Source organism: Vidua chalybeata, chromosome 25 (genome assembly GCF_026979565.1).
Source record: "Vidua chalybeata isolate OUT-0048 chromosome 25, bVidCha1 merged haplotype, whole genome shotgun sequence".
Classification (NCBI taxonomy): Eukaryota; Metazoa; Chordata; class Aves; order Passeriformes; family Viduidae; genus Vidua; species Vidua chalybeata.
Window position 1 is genome coordinate 5,878,881 of NC_071554.1, and position 15,815 is coordinate 5,894,695.

Consider the following 15,815-nt stretch of genomic DNA (forward strand, 5'->3'; position numbering starts at 1 on the left):
TCTCCCTCCTGTCCCCTTTTTGTCACTTTGTGTGCCTTTGTCCCCACGTGGGGACACAGGATCTCTCCCATCCCCTCCTGTCCCCTTTTTGTCACTTTGTGCCTTTGTGCCCACGTGGGGACACAGGATCTCTCCCATCCCCTCCTGTCCCCTTTTTGTCACTTTGTGTGCCTTTGTGCCCACGTGGGGACACAGGATCTCTCCCTCCTGTCCCCTTTTTGTCACTTTGTGTGCCTTTGTGCCCACGTGGGGACACAGGATCTCTCCCTCCTGTCCCCTTTTTGTCACTTTGCGTGCCTTTGTGCCCACGTGGGGACACAGGATCTCTCCCATCCCCTCCTGTCCCCTTTTTGTCACTTAGTGTGCCTTTGTGCCCACGTGGGGACACAGGATCTCTCCCTCCTGTCCCCTTTTTGTCCCTTTGTGCCTTTGTCCCCACGTGGGGACACAGGATCTCTCCCATCCCCTCCTGTCCCCTTTTTGTCACTTAGTGTGCCTTTGTCCCCACGTGGGGACACAGGATCTCTCCCATCCCCTCCTGTCCCCTTTTTGTCCCTTTGTCCCCACGTGGGGTCACGTCACGGGCTCTCTCCCAACCCCTCCTGTCCCCTTTTTGTCCCTTTGCGCCTCTATGTCCCCACGTGGGGACACAGGATCTCTCCCAGTCCCTCCTGTCCCCTTTTTGTCGCTTTGCACCTCTATGTCCCCACGTGGGGACACGCCGTGGGCTCTCTCCCCACCCCTCCTGTCCCCTCTTTTCCAGCTCGGGATAACCGGGAGCCAGCGGCGCCAGGACCCCGCGGAGCCACCACCCCCTGCTGCCACCACCCCCGGTGCGACGGGGCCACCACGGCGAGCCGCCCGTCCCCTCCTGCCCCCCCGGGACATCCCAAAGCCAGCGCCGGGAGCCGCTCGTCCGCCCCACGGAGCCCGAACCCGCCGGGCTGTGCCACCCCCGGGGCTCGCAGCCTGCCCGCGATGGGGACACGGCGACAGCGGGGAGGTGGCAGCGCTCACAGGACACCGCCGGCCTCAGTTTCTCCCAGCCTGGCTTTTCCTTGGAGCAGCGGAGCGGGACGGGTTTGGGACAGGGACAGGCACCGGCACCGCCCTGGGGACAGGCGGGCTTGGGACAATTTCCTGAAAACGCCGCATCTGGGCTCAGACTGGCCCCAAAAACGGGGATTTTGCTCCCAGCGGGAATTCTCCAGCCCCCCACACTGGGATGAAGCAGCATTGAAGGGGCTCGCTCTGGGACGCTCCGAGGAGCCGGATCTGCCCATCAGCATCGCCTCGACGCCCAGATTTGGGGACATGGGGGGGCACCCAGGACCCCGAAATCCCCCTGCACCCTCCCACATTTTGGGGGCCTTGCTCCGAGCTGGGAACAGCGACGCTGCTGCGGCACCGCCCCCTCCCAGCCGTCCGAACGGATCTGATGAATGTTTTGGGTTGCTTTGGGATTTTATTTTTTCCCCCCGCCCCAATCATTTCTTTGGGTTTTTATTTAATTTAAAGTGCCTGAGTAGACTCTGGCTGAGCCGGGCCCCCCCCCCAAGGCTGACACCGTGCCTTCAGCATCGCTGGGACCCCCCCAGGGCCATCCCAAACCTCGCCCAGGGCCGGGGGTCCCTCCCTGGTCCCTTCATCCGGGGGGGGCTCGGTGCCAAACTCATCCGTCAGGGACACCGGCACGGGGGGAAGGATTTTTGGGGGTGGGAGATGGGTTGGGCAGGGATTGCTTTGCAGGAGGAGGATCGGCTGGGAAGGAAAAGCCTTGGAAGGAACTGGAAGGAAAAAAAAAGGAGTTTCCTGGAGTGTCCCAGCTCCCCGGAAGCTCCTCGCTCTCCTTTCCGTGGGATCTCCCCCAGGATCCCTGGATCTGCTCCGAAGGCCGCCCTGCACCCCTGGGAGCTGGGGGGTTTGGGTGGATTTCACTCCCAGCTGTTTCTCCTCCAGTGCCAGGGCAGTTTTTACACCCTGGGGTGGTTTTTTTGTCCCTTCCCAAGAGGGAGCCCTGGAAGTGCCAGGGCCCGGAGCTGGGATGGGCTGAGCCCCCCACAGCCCCCCGCCACCTCCAGCCAAGCTGCGAACTCTACAGGCAATAACTTTTCCACCCTTTGCCCTTCTTTTTTCCATGGAAAATCGTGGTTTTTTTCAGGCAGTGATCCCCCTCATCCTCCAGAACATATCCCCATCCCCAAGCCCTGGGGCCAGCAGCATCTCTGGGGTTTATTTTCCATTCCAGGACCAAGGATGCTCCACTGACCTGCTCTGGGATGGGATGGGATGGACAGGCAGACACTCCCCCGCTCCCAACCCTTCCCAAAGCCAGCAGGAAGCAGCAGGCAGAGCTCGCTGGCATTAAAGCTCTTGGGAAGAGCCTCCCCCGCTGGGCTCCACAGGAGCTGGGCACGGCGCTCCGGGACCTTGGGTGTTTCTGTTCCGTTGGCTTGGTTTTCTATGAGCCCGTCTTTGTAACGTGAATCGAGGATTTCTTTTCTATTCTGTAATTATAAAAGTCAAAGGAAAGTTTCAGCTGGTGCTGTTCTGCTTTGGGGCACCTCCCTTCCCCAGGCAGTTCAGGTGATTAAGGTGAGGGTGGTTTTTAATTTTTTTTTTTAATTTTTTTCCCTTTTTTCCCCTTCCTTAATACTGCCACCTCGCTCCTCAGGGCTCTGAATGCCCCAGATTTCCCCATCTTATATCATGGAATGGTTTGGATTGGGAAGAGACCTTAAATCCCACCCAGTGCCACCCCTGCCATGGCAGGGACACCTCCCACTGTGCCAGGTGCTCCCAGCCCCAGTGTCCAGCCTGGCCTTGGGCACTGCCAGGGATCCAGGGGCAGCCCCAGCTGCTCTGGCAATTCCAGCCCAGCCCCTCCCACCCTGCCAGGGAACAATTCCCAATTCCCAAGATCCCATCCAGCCCTGCCCTCTGGCACTGGGAGCCATTCCCTGGCTCCTGTCCCTGCAGGCCTTGTCCCCAGTCCCTCTGCAGCTCTCCTGGAGCCCCTTCAGGCCCTGCAGGGGCTCTGAGCTCTCCCTGGAGCCTTCTCCTCTCCAGGGGAGCACCCCCAGCTCTCCCAGCCTGGCTCCAGAGGGGCTCCAGCCCTGGAGCAGCTCCGTGGATTCCTCTGGGCCCTTTCCAGCAGCTCCACATCCTTGATTTCGGTGGCTCCAGGGCTGGGGACAGCTCTTCAGCCGGGTTCATCTCATGGCCACAGCGCTCCAGCATCCCACAGACCTCCAGCCGCAGCGTCCATCCCGCCGCGCTCCTCCCCAGGCGGGCGGGAGGAGCGAACCCTTCCCCTGCCCTCCCCACGGATCTGCCTCTTCCCAACAACCTCCCAGCCCAGCCCGGCCCAGCCCAGCCCAGCCCGGCCCAGCCCAGCCCGGCTCAGCCCAGCCCAGCCCAGCCCAGCCCAGCCCAGCCCAGCCCGGCCCAGCCCGGCCCGGCCCAGCCCGGCCCAGCCCGGCCCAGCCCAGCCCAGCCCAGCCCAGCCCGGCCCGGCCCAGCCCGGCCCAGCCCAGCCCGGCCCAGCCCGGCCCAGCCCAGCCCAGCCCGGCCCAGCCCAGCCCGGCCCAGCCCAGCCCAGCCCGGCCCAGCCCAGCCCGGCCCAGCCCAGCCCAGCCCAGCCCGGCCCAGCCCAGCCCGGCCCAGCCCAGCCCGGCCCAGCCCAGCCCAGCCCAGCCCGGCCCAGCCCGGCCCGGCCCAGCCCGGCCCAGCCCAGCCCAGCCCAGCCCGGCCCAGCCCAGCCCAGCCCAGCCCGGCCCAGCCCAGCCCGGCCCAGCCCAGCCCAGCCCAGCCCAGCCCGGCCCGGCCCGGCCCGGCCCAGCCCGGCCCAGCCCGGCCCAGCCCGGCCCAGCCCGGCCCAGCCCAGCCCCGCAGCCGGGCCGGGCTCGCCGGGAAATCCTCCAGAGGTGGCGGAGCTGCAGCTTCGTCCTCCTGGGAAGGGCGGTAGAGCATCCAAGTGGAGGCTGGAATAGACTCCTTAAAGTGGTTTTCCGTTAAAACCTTTAATTTTGGGACACAGCTCTGAGTTTATAAGCACGGGTTTTAGAGCCAGAATTGTCTTTTGAGAGCAGCAGGGGGAATTCTTGGGACGAGGCAAAAGCTGTCCCAAATGTCACTTGTGCCATGTGATGTCCCCACCGCGCTCCCACCCGAGCCTGGAGCCGAGTGCAGCATCCCAAAAAACCATCGGGGCACCCCAGATTTAAAATCCAGTGCGTGTGGGGATTGCATTGATACTCACAGACACGGGGGGGTCTGGGGGGGCCGCTCTGAACCCCTCCCACCCTGGCCCCAGCCGGTTCATCTGCACAGCCAGGTCCCGTCCCCACTGCCCCGGTCCCCTTCCCTGCATCCCCTGTCCCCTCCGCAGCCCCTGTCCCCTCACACATCCCCTGTCCCCTCTCCAAACCCTGTCCCCTCCGCAGCCCCTGTCCCCTCACACATCCCCTGTCCCCTCTCCAAACCCTGTCCCCTCACACATCCCCTGTCCCCTCACACATCCCCTGTCCCCTCTCCAAACCCTGTCCCCTCACACATCCCCTGTCCCCTCCGCAGCCCCTGTCCCCTCACACATCCCCTGTCCCCTCACACATCCCCTGTCCCCTCCGCAGCCCCTGTCCCCTCACACATCCCCTGTCCCCTCACACATCCCCTGTCCCCTCACACATCCCCTGTCCCCTCCGCAGCCCCTGTCCCCTCACACAGCCCCTGTCCCCTCACACAGCCCCTGTCCCCTCACACATCCCCTGTCCCCTCTCCAAACCCTGTCCCCTCACACATCCCCTGTCCCCTCACACATCCCCTGTCCCCTCACACATCCCCTGTCCCCTCCGCAGCCCCTGTCCCCTCACACATCCCCTGTCCCCTCCCCACGCCCCTGTCCCCTCACACATCCCCTGTCCCCTCACACAGCCCCGGTCCCCTTCCCTGCATCCCCTGTCCCCTCTCCAAACCCTGTCCCCTCACACATCCCCTGTCCCCTCACACAGCCCCTGTCCCCTCCGCAGCCCCTGTCCCCTCACACATCCCCTGTCCCCTCCGCAGCCCCTGTCCCCTCACACATCCCCTGTCCCCTCTCCAAACCCTGTCCCCTCACACATCCCCTGTCCCCTCACACATCCCCTGTCCCCTCACACATCCCCTGTCCCCTCACACATCCCCTGTCCCCTCCCCACGCCCCCTGTCCCCTCACACATCCCCTGTCCCCTCACACATCCCCTGTCCCCTCACACATCCCCTGTCCCCTCACACATCCCCTGTCCCCTCCCCACGCCCCCTGTCCCCTCACACATCCCCTGTCCCCTCCGCAGCCCCTGTCCCCTCACACATCCCCTGTCCCCTCCCCACGCCCCCTGTCCCCTCACACATCCCCTGTCCCCTCACACATCCCCTGTCCCCTCCCCACGCCCCCTGTCCCCTCACACATCCCCTGTCCCCTCACACATCCCCTGTCCCCTCCGCAGCCCCTGTCCCCTCACACATCCCCTGTCCCTCCGCAGCCCCTGTCCCCTCACACATCCCCTGTCCCCTCACACATCCCCTGTCCCCTCACACATCCCCTGTCCCCTCCGCAGCCCCTGTCCCCTCCCGGCGGGGCTGAGCTGTCACTCCCGAGTGCGAGCAGCGCCCGGGCTCCCGAGCAGAGCCCCCAGCGCGGCCGTAACCAGGAAGGGCAGGAAGAAAAACGAGCTGATTTTCTTCCATCGCAAGCCCGGCAAAGAAACGGCGGAGGAGCAACAAAGGATTAATTTTCCCTCCCGCAGCCGCCGGAGCCCGGCGAGTCACAGATGTTAAGGAGTAAAAAAGCCGCTTTCAGAGCCTCCAACAAAGGCATAGAGACGCTTTTCAGGGGCTCGGGGATGCGGGGATGAGCCAGCTGGGGTGCTCCTAGGTGTGCCGGGATGCCGGGGAACGGAGCAGTGAGGTGTTCTCACTGAACCAAACCCAGCCAGGGGCGCGCCCGGGGTTTGAGCCCTCCCGCTCTGCCTCCTGAGCGAGCAGGGATGGTTCTCCAGGGGTCCCAGCCAGGTGGAGATGTGGCAAACCCCTCCTAAAACCACACCACGACATGACGCAGGGGGGATGTCCCTATTGTAAAATGCAGGCGAACCCAGTGGGAAGGAATGACAATGTCCAACATCCTCAGTTCAGAAGGCTGAATGATTTCTTTATTATTACTAATATATTAATATATTATATAAAGGAAGATACTAAAACCACAAACCTACTTTCTCTGTCATATCTAACTACTAACAGCTCGTGACCCTCTCTGAGAGTCCATCCACAGGTGGGTTGGATTGGATTGGATTGGATTGGATTGGATAGGATTGGATTGGATTGGGTTGGATTGGGTTGGATTGGATTGGATTGGGTTGGATTGGATTGGATTGGATTGGATTGGGTTGGGTTGGATTGGGTGGGTTGGATTGGGTTGGATTGGATTGGGTTGGGTTGGATTGGGTTGGATTGGGTTGGGTTGGGTTGGATTGAATTGGTTTGGATTGGGTTGATTTGGGTTGGATTGGGTTGGGTTGGATTGGATTGGATTGGATTGGATTGGGTTGGGTTGGGTTGGGTTGGGTTGGATTGGGTTGGATTGGATTGGGTTGGGTTGGATTGGATTGGGTTGGGTTGGGTTGGATTGGGTTGGGTTGGGTTGGGTTGGATTGGGTTGGATTGGATTGGTTGGGTTGGATTGGGTTGGATTGGATTGGGTTGGGTTGGGTTGGATTGGGTTGGGTTGGGTTGGGTTGGATTGGGTTGGGTTGGGTTGGATTGGATTGGGTTGGGTTGGGTTGGATTGGATTGGATTGGGTTGGGTTGGGTTGGATTGGATTGGATTGGATTGGGTTGGATTGGGTTGGGTTGGGTTGGGTTGGGTTGGGTTGGATTGAATTGGTTTGGATTGGATTGGATTGGATTGGATTGGATTGGGTTGGGTTGGGTTGGATTGGATTGGATTGGATTGGATTGGATTGGATTGGGTTGGGTTGGGTTGGATTGGATTGGATTGGATTGGATTGGGTTGGGTTGGGTTGGATTGGGTTGGATTGGCCACCAGGCTCAAACAATCCTCACCAGGATCCAACCAAGCAATCACCCCAGGTAAACAATTCTCCAAGCACATCCCACATGGGAAAAACAAGGAGCAGAAATAGAAATTGTTTTCTCTTTCTTTCTCTCTGTGCACCTCTATGAAAAATCGTGAGAGAGAGAGAAATGTGCTGCCACACGTCCCCAGAATCCCCAGCCCGTCATCCCTGGAGAAAAGCTCTTTTCAGGGCTCCCCTCATCTCTGGTCCCCGCTGGAGGGTGACACGTGGATGGGTGTCACCCAGACGGGCACTGCATGGAGGTGACACCTGCCGTGGTGACACATCCGGGGCTTTCTCTGCCGGCCGTGGTGCAGCCACAGGCACAATCTTTCACTCCATATACCTCTCTCTTTATCTATATTAAATATATTTTATAGATATGAACATATTTTATGAACATATATTATATGTATGTATGAACATATTCTATTTTATATGAACATTTTGGAACACATATTTATGTGAACATAAAAATATAAGTATAATCTATAAACACAATAATAATTATAACTATGATATAAATATATTTCTAATAAATATATACATATAAATATAAATACAAATATAAATTATAAATATAAATATAAATATAAATATAAATATATAAATATAAATATAAATATAAATATAAATATAAATATAAATATAAATATAAATATAAATACAAATATAAATATAAATCTGTGGCCCCACTGGCCCCATCAGTCCCCAGGATGAGCAGCCAGGATGCCCTTGCTGGAGCACAGCAAGGTCCTGCTCTGGTCCTGCCCTAGATCCAGCTCCAAATCAGCCGGGTTTAGGCTCAGGAAGGCGCTGAGGACGGGGTGGAGGCAGCCGGAGCACGGCGTGGGCAGTGAGGGTGGAGTCTGGCAGGGATTTGGTGCCAGTGCCACCGTGGGCAGGGCAGGGGACACTGCTGGGAGCGGGGGGAGGTGGCAGCTGGCACGGATGGCAGGAGGAGCTCCAGGGTGTTCCTGCACCCTTCCCTGCCCTTTGCCACGGCATTCCCTGCGCTCTTCCTGCCTCTGGGGGCTCTGGTCTGGGCGCTGCAGGATTCCCAAACTCGCCCTGCACACGCCATTAACCCTTTGGGCTCTGCCCTGCTCCTGCCGCAGCAGCCAGGGGGGTTTGCGGGGGCAGGGGGCGGGGAGGCAGCGCCTCGCAGGCACGGGAAGGGATGGGAAAGGCCTCAGGAGTGGCACAAGGATTCACATCCCTTCGCCACCAGGAGAGCAAGACCCGAGTGTGGTCTGGAGTAAATCCCTGTGGTTACAGCCTGGATGGCTGCAAGAACAGGGGAAATCGGGCAAATTCCCACTGGGACTGGCTGAACAAACCCTCCCGGCTGGGCTCGAGGTCCCTGCGATCCCGTGTCCCTCTGTGTGAGCAAAGCTTGGCTCCTGCTGACCGTAAAAATGGTAAACTGTAAAAACGATAAACTGTAAAAATGATAAACTGTAAAAATGATCTGCAAGCGCAACTCCCAGACGGTGCCACCACCGCCCCAAAGTGTCACCTCTTGGGGGGTGCGCCCTGCCCTCCTCCCTCTCAGCCTCACGGGAGGGGCAGGGCGGCTCCGGAGGGCGGCTCAGCCCTGCTCAGCACGGAATTGCTGCCTCCAAAGGACACCGAGGCGATTTGGCTCCCGAGCCAGGCGTACCTGAGCTCCCATCCGAGCAGGGAGCTCCCAGCAGGAGCTGGGAGGAGCTGGGAGCTCCGGGATGCTGCTCCTGGAGGCGCAGGGAGGATGAGGGAGCTGAGGGATGTCGGGCAGGGCAGAATGGGGCCGGGATAAATCATTCCTGGCCCCAGGGAGTTACAGCTCTCTCTCCTTTCCACCGGGAGATTTTCCCGGCAGAACCATCGAGCTCCAGCTGCTCCGCAGGCAGCTCCTTCGGGCTGGGAGGTTCTGGAGCTCGGCGGGGACAGGCCAGGAGTGCCAGGAGGTGTCCGGGCTGTGCCCCGGGCTGTGCCCCGGGCTGGGCTGCAGGAGGGAGGAGCAGCAGCCCCAGGCAGAGCCGTCGGAGCCGGGGGCAAGGAAAGGTGGAATGAATCGGCCTCCACGTGCCCCGAGGCACAGCCCCGAGCCCAAACCCCGCGTGTGCGTGGCACAGGGATGGCAGGAGCTCCGCGGGGCCAGGGGAGAGGGAGGAGGTGCCAGGGAACGCTGGGCAGCACGGGAGGTGCTGGGGAGGGGGTCTGGGGGGACCCTGGTGGCGCTGGGGGCTGGGTCTGGGAGCAGAGAGGCTCAGCCTTCCCCCCTCAGCCTGCATTGCTCAGCAAAACCTCCTGGGTCTCTGCAGAATTGCTCAGACAGGGGAAAAGCAAAAACATGTCAAGCACCAAATTTCTGCCCTTCAAGCTCCTTCCAGCCTGGCCAGGAGTGGCCACGGGGGTCCCCTTGTCCCTCTCTGCCCTGGGACAGAGCCAAGCCTGCGTGGGCCGGGGGTGTCATGCAAAAACCCCTCATTTGTGAACCTGCAATTAAGGACTGCACAGCCTGAGGGGGCTGAGTTAAGGTTGCACAGGCAAATGTAATGGTGTTTTTTCCTAAATTTGAGCCCAGGAGTGTGCAGCTGGCAGGGTGGTGGCCTTAGAAACGTGACAGTTTCGAGGCCGTTGATTTCTCTTAGCGGGGAACACGACAGGAAATGTTTGGAAGGTGCAAGGAGCAGATAGCTGTGCCCTGGGGAGGGCCCCAGGGCCCCCCCCAGCAGCATCAGCTCCTTGTCACCCTCTCCAGTGTGACAAGGACGAGAGCAATTTGGAGAAATTAAACACCAGTAAATAAGGTCTGGGGAGCTGGAAGCAAAGAGTGGGTTTGAGGTCTGGGAAAACCCAGCTGCCAGACAAATATTGCAAAATTAGAGACTCTCAGAATATCCTGAGCTGAAGGGACCCACAGGGATCATCCATTCCAACCCCAGGCCCTGCCCAGACACCCCAAAAATCCCACCCTGGGCATCCCTGCAGCGCTGTCCAAAGGCTCCTGGAGGTCTGGCAGGTTTGGGGCTGTGCCCATTCCCTGGGGAGCCTGGGCAGTGCCAGCACCCTCGTGAGTCCCCGCTCACCCCTGGCTCCTGTGTGAGCTTTGCTGCTCTGTGACTCTGCTCCAGTAATGGTAAATATTGTCCAACGTGCACAGAAATTCCAATAAATAGCTCTGGCTGCAGGGGGAGGATCCCCTGCTCTCCCTGTTGTGCTCCAGCCCGGCTTGGTCCTGGAGATGCTGATAAAAAAAAAGGAAGAGCGACTTTCTGCAAAGAGAGAGAGAGTGGAAGAACAAAGGGGAATGGTTTTAAACTGAAAGAGATTGAGATTAGATATTAGGAGGGAATTCTTCCCCGGGAGGCTGGGGAGGCCCTGGGACAGGTGCCCAGAGCAGCTGGGGCTGCCCCTGGATCCCTGGCAGTGCCCAAGGCCAGGCTGGACACTGGGACAGTGGGAGGTGTCCCTGCCATGGCACTGGATGGCCTTCGAGGTCCTTTCCAACCCAACCCATTCCAGGGTTCCGTGATCCTGTCGGAGCAGCAGGAGGAAGTCAGAGCATCCCTCTCCCGTTTCTCAGCCCAAGGAAGAAGGGCTGATGCAATGCAAATGAGAAGCTGGGAGCTGGCAGAGGGAAATCACTCCCCAGAAATGCAATCAGGCCGTGGGGCTGTGAGGAGAAGTCATGCGGACAGGAGGGCAGGAGGCTTCCAAAGGGCTGAGTCACGTAATTGCCCGTTGAGAAAACCCAGCCTCCGTGTCCTTAATGATAACAAACGAGCTGGAAACCTTCATCAGCCTCCTGCTTCAGAGCGTTAATGACAGAATCTGGGACAAGGAACGGGGTGGGGGATGATCCCCAAAGAGGGGAGTCTCAGCAGCCCCTCTGAGGAGGTGCTGCCACTCCAACCACGGCAGCATTTAGGGACAAGGTGGCACCAGGGGGTGGGAAATGACCCCAGGCAGAGTCTGCCTCCCTCACCATGGGGCAGCCCCCGTGTCCCAGCCCCCCCTCCTGGTGCCCACCGGGCAGGTGTGCGGGTGGAAGGATCCGGCTGGGATTTTGGGGATTTTGGATGCCTCAGGTTCAGCTTTTCTGTTTTTCAGGTTCTGTGCTGCTTTGGTGTGGGGGTCTGGGCTTCACGTTATGGGATGGTGAGCTGTCTGCACAGAGCAGGGACACAAAACAATTCCTGCTCCAGCTGGGCACCAAGGACAAATGATCCAAACCTCAGGCCCAGGAGCACAAACAGCGTGGGCTGGAGAGAGAAAAACAAGCAGGATGGGACTGCACGGGCTGGGGCTATAACTGGACTCCAAGATGCTAATGGACCAAAACTCATAAAAATGTGAAATCTCATGACCAAGCTCACTTTCCCTTCCATCTTGGAGCCATCCGGGCAGAGCCACGACCGTGGCTCCGGTACTGCCGGGGTGAGGCCTTCGAAAGCTCTTCAATAAATCTCCTCTTTATTCCCCTTAACTCCATCTAGGCTTTGTTCCAGCTCCTCAAGGCATCAGGGGGACCTAGGGAGGCCACGCACAGGGCCAGGCCTGGCTGTGGCTGCCCTGGGGTGTTTGGAGGGACAGGTGCTGCAGGTGAGATGTCCCGAGCAGGGACAAGGCTCCTCCAGGCCCTGGGAGCGCTGCCCATGGGTCCTGCAGCTCCTTCCCAGCTGGACCTGAGCCACGGGCAGCAGAGTCACTCAGCAGGGACACCGCTGCCACCTCCCCCCCAGGCTGAAGGTGCCACCAACCTGAACTCTCCTGCCTGGAGCTGCTTTGTGAATGAATGTTCAATCCCACCCGCTCCCGGGTCTGTGCTCCATCCAGCAGCTCAGCCCTCGCCTGTCTGCAGGGCAGAGCTCTGGCACCCCAGCTGCTCACATTTTAACCCTCCAGCCTCTCTCCCCGCTCCTGATTTCTCTCCCCACGATCCCTGCAGGGTTTGGCAGCTGCTTCAAAGGGCTGCTGGAAAGGTGGGAATGTGAGCAGGGCTGTGACACGTCTCGGCAGCGAGGATCGGGTCGGGGGGGGGAAACCCAGCTGGTTTTTAAACCAAACATGAATTTCCTTTTTCCTGGTTTAGAGCTCTGTCGGGTGTTTGTGTGGCTGCTGTTCCTGCAGGTTTCTGAACTCCATCCTCATTTTCAGTGTGGCAGGGGGGTGCAGAGGGGCACTCGGCGATCCCTTCCAATGACACTTGACCCCCAGTGCCTGCCAGAACAAAAAAAAAACCCATTTGTCTATCAAGCATTTTCCTGACCAAAACATTCCTTGCTGCCTGGGCTGTAGGGAAAACACCTTCTTGACCCTACAGAGTGAGAAGAAGCCCCGTGTGTCTCTTATCCTGGATTTAAACTATTATGGAGCCCATAAATCCATCCTGGGTTTATCTCCACTTCTCCAGGGCATTTCTCACTGCCAGCCTCTGGCTGTCCTCTGCAGTGGCTCCGTGAGCTGTGGCAAACTGGAGGAGGGACAGCAGAGGACATCACTGGGATCACAGAACCATGGAATGCTTTGTGCTGGAAGGGACCTTAAAGATCATCTAAATCCAACCCCCTGCCCTGGCAGGGACACCTCCCACTGTCCCAGGTGCTCCCAGCCTGGCCATGGGCACTGCCAGGGATCCAGGGGCAGCCCCAGCTGCTCTGGCAATTCCAGCCCAGCCCCTCCCCACTCTGCCAGGGGACAATTCCCAATTCCCAAGATCCCATCCAGCCCTGCCCTCTGGCACTGGGAGCCATTCCCTGGCTCCTGTCCCTCCAAGCCCTCCTTAATAATCTCTCTCCACTTTTCTTGTAGCTCCTTCAGGCACTGGAAGGTGACGATTTGGTCACTCCAGCACTTGTCTTCCAGGCTGAGCAACCCCAGCTCTCCCACCCTTTCCTCCCAGCAGAGCTGTTCCATCCCTCTGTCCATCCTCTGGACTCTCCCAGCGGCTCCATGCCCATCCTGTGCTGGAAGCCCGTTCCCCTGGGAAGCAGAGGCATTGGCATGGCCCTTTCCTCACCATGGGACATGGCACGGCTTTGCCAGCAGCTTCCCTGAACACAGGGAGGAAACAGCGGGATCTGAGCAGCCTCAGGGCATCCCCCAGAGCAGCTTTGTCCTTCCACCAGGGACTGGGGACTCCATGCACAGCTCAGCACAGCCCTAAGCCCAGCTGGTGGGTGGGAGCTGCTTAAAAACTTTAATTCTGGGGGGCTGTATTTTCACAAGAAGAAGCAGCTCTGCAGCCAACACCAAACTCTCAGACCCTGCTGTTGCCAGGTGGGTCCGCAGCCAGAATTCCCTGCAGCCTCCCATAACCACAACATTCCAGCAGCCGCTTTTAGACACTTGGCTGGGACTCCTGAAAAAAAAAAACAAAAAAAACAAAAAAAACCCCATCTGCTCTGGGTGTCTCAACACGAGCGTGGAAAGGAACCCGTGGGCGAAAGGTGTCGGTGGAAAGCAGGGGTTTATCCGATGGCTCAGAGCTGCTGCAGAGCCCAGGGACGTTCCCCGGCCGCTGCCAATGCCACGTCCAGCTCAGGAAACCTTTCCATCAAGGTGGCACTGGGAAGGCCCCTGGTTTCAGGTGTCTGGAGCAGTGGATGTGCTCAGGAGCTGCACTGGAGCAGCCCAGCTCAGGGCTGGTCATTGTTTTGTGTCTCAAGGCCGGGCTTTGACGAAACGCTGCCCCAGTGATGCAAATCAATGATGCACTTGGCTCTGCAAGGATTTTTCGGTCAAGCCAGCACACTCTGAAAATATTCTGCATAAAGACCTCAGCAGTTTTTGGCTTGGCTTGGGAAAAATTTACTCAGTCGGTGGATTTTTAATTTTTTTTTTTTTTTTTTCTGGTGGCCAAGGAAATGTTGGTGCCCTACACAGAGGGAGATCCTCTTCCCTTCAATTTAGCTTTTAATTGTAGGCATCAAATTTGCATTGAAATAAAAGCGTTGGATGTCCCAGGGCTGGGGCCGGCCAGGCCTCCCTGGGGCAGCACTGAAGCCACTTTTAGGAGCCCCCCAACCTGTTTTTTCCCCCAGGTGAACCCCCTGTCCTGTGCAGGTGTCTCCCTTGTGGAGCTGTGGGAAGCTCTGCTCCCAGGAGGATGAATCACGGCAGCAGAGCTGGGTTTGTTTGCTCTTAGACTCCTTCAAAGAAAAGATTCTGTGGTGTTGGGCATCGTGCCACCGGGCACAGCGTCTGGGCAGAGCAGGGAGGGAGGGTCTGGATTTGGCCATTTGCTGGGGATGTGGAATTTTGATGCTCAGTGGATTGAGGGCCCTTCTGTGGGGCACAGAGGGAGAAAGGCCCTTCTTGGGAGTCGCTCGGAGGTGGGAGGACATCAGGCACCCCTGGAGGTCCCTTTTTTCCCTCTGCAGATGAAGATGCATCCCAGGATAACTTCTGTCAGGACTGCTATGGGGTCAGCCAGGGCCAGGCAGCTGGGGCAGCTCTTGGTGGCCAACGGTGCAAGGAAGATCAGAAGGACATTTCCACCTCCAGAAGGTTTTTCCTGTGGAGGTGGAAGTTATTTCACTGCCTGTTCCTTTCACTCTGGCGCTGAAGCTTTTGGAGCAGCATGTTCTCCCAGTGGGAGACTTTTCCATGGATGGCAACAAGCTGGGAGCTTGGGCAAGGTCTGAGGCAGAAGAGAGGATGGCAGTGGTGGGAGGCAGGAGAGGCTGTGGGAGGGCTGGAAGTGCTGGAGATGAGACCCCAACTCCCCCTCAGCCTCACAGCTGCAGGACTTCTCCCTAAATCCGTCAAAATTCACTGGCAAATGAGGGTTTGAACCACTCACATTTCATCCCCAGCAGGACTCCTCCCCTCCCCCTCTCATTACACCAGCATAACTGTAATTATCCCAGCTATAATTAACAGAAAGCACGTTTCCAGTGTCAGCAAGCAGCCTGGGTGTGTGCTGAGCCCACCTGGCAGAGCTCTTATCTCTGCCTCACAGCAGAGGGGCAGCACTTGCTGGGGACCTCAGGGCCACCGCCAGCAGGACAGCTCAGGGACAGCCAGCTGGGGAGCTGAGGGTGGCAGCTCGAAGGCACAGCATCCCAAAAGTGGCCAGAAGAAGTGCAGGGCCCTCTGTCCCCAGTGAGGACACGGAGTGGGAAAGAACTCCCGAGCTCTCAGGCTTTGCAGCCCAGATCTTTGTCAGGCAGGAGCCATCGCTGGTGCCTTGTATCAGCCCAGGGCGCCCAGGAGATGGGTGGAACCAGAGGAGAAGGGTGTGCAGACAGATTGAGTTGGTCCAGTGCCCAGATGACACAGCTCCACCGTTCACGCTTCCACCCCAGCGAGAGGCTGGCCTTGCCCACACCGTTGGTGTTTTGGGGACACTGCATGGGCCCCCACAGAATCATGGAAATATTTGGGTTGGAAAACACCTCTGAGATCATCCAGTCCAACCATTAACGCAGCACTGCCACGTTCACCACAAACCACATCCTCAAATGCCACATTCACACATTTTTTTGAACATTTTCAGGGGTCGTGGCTTCACCACCTGTGCCAATGCCTGATATCCACATTTTTCCTGATATCCAACTCAAACCTCTCTTGGCACAACCTGAGTCTATTTCCTCTCATGCTGCTTCCCCCCGGCTGTCCCCCCTCCTGGCAGGAGCTGTGCAGAGCCACAAGGTCCCTCCTGAGCCCCCTTTTCTCCAGGCTGAGCCCCTTCCCAGCTCCCTCAGCTGCTCC

At 58.6% G+C, this 15,815-nt stretch overlaps 1 protein-coding gene across 1 annotated transcript in view; it reads left to right on the forward strand.

Moving 5' to 3' along the window:
* NKAIN1 (sodium/potassium transporting ATPase interacting 1) overlaps positions 1 to 2,538 on the forward strand; it is a 34,141-nt gene extending 31,603 nt beyond the window's left edge. The window contains exon 7 of the mRNA XM_053964824.1: positions 764 to 2,538. Coding sequence (XP_053820799.1) covers positions 764 to 773 — 10 coding nt within the window. The 3' untranslated portion in view covers positions 774 to 2,538. The remainder of the gene's footprint in view (positions 1 to 763) is intronic.
* Positions 2,539 to 15,815: the final 13,277 nt, after the last annotated feature.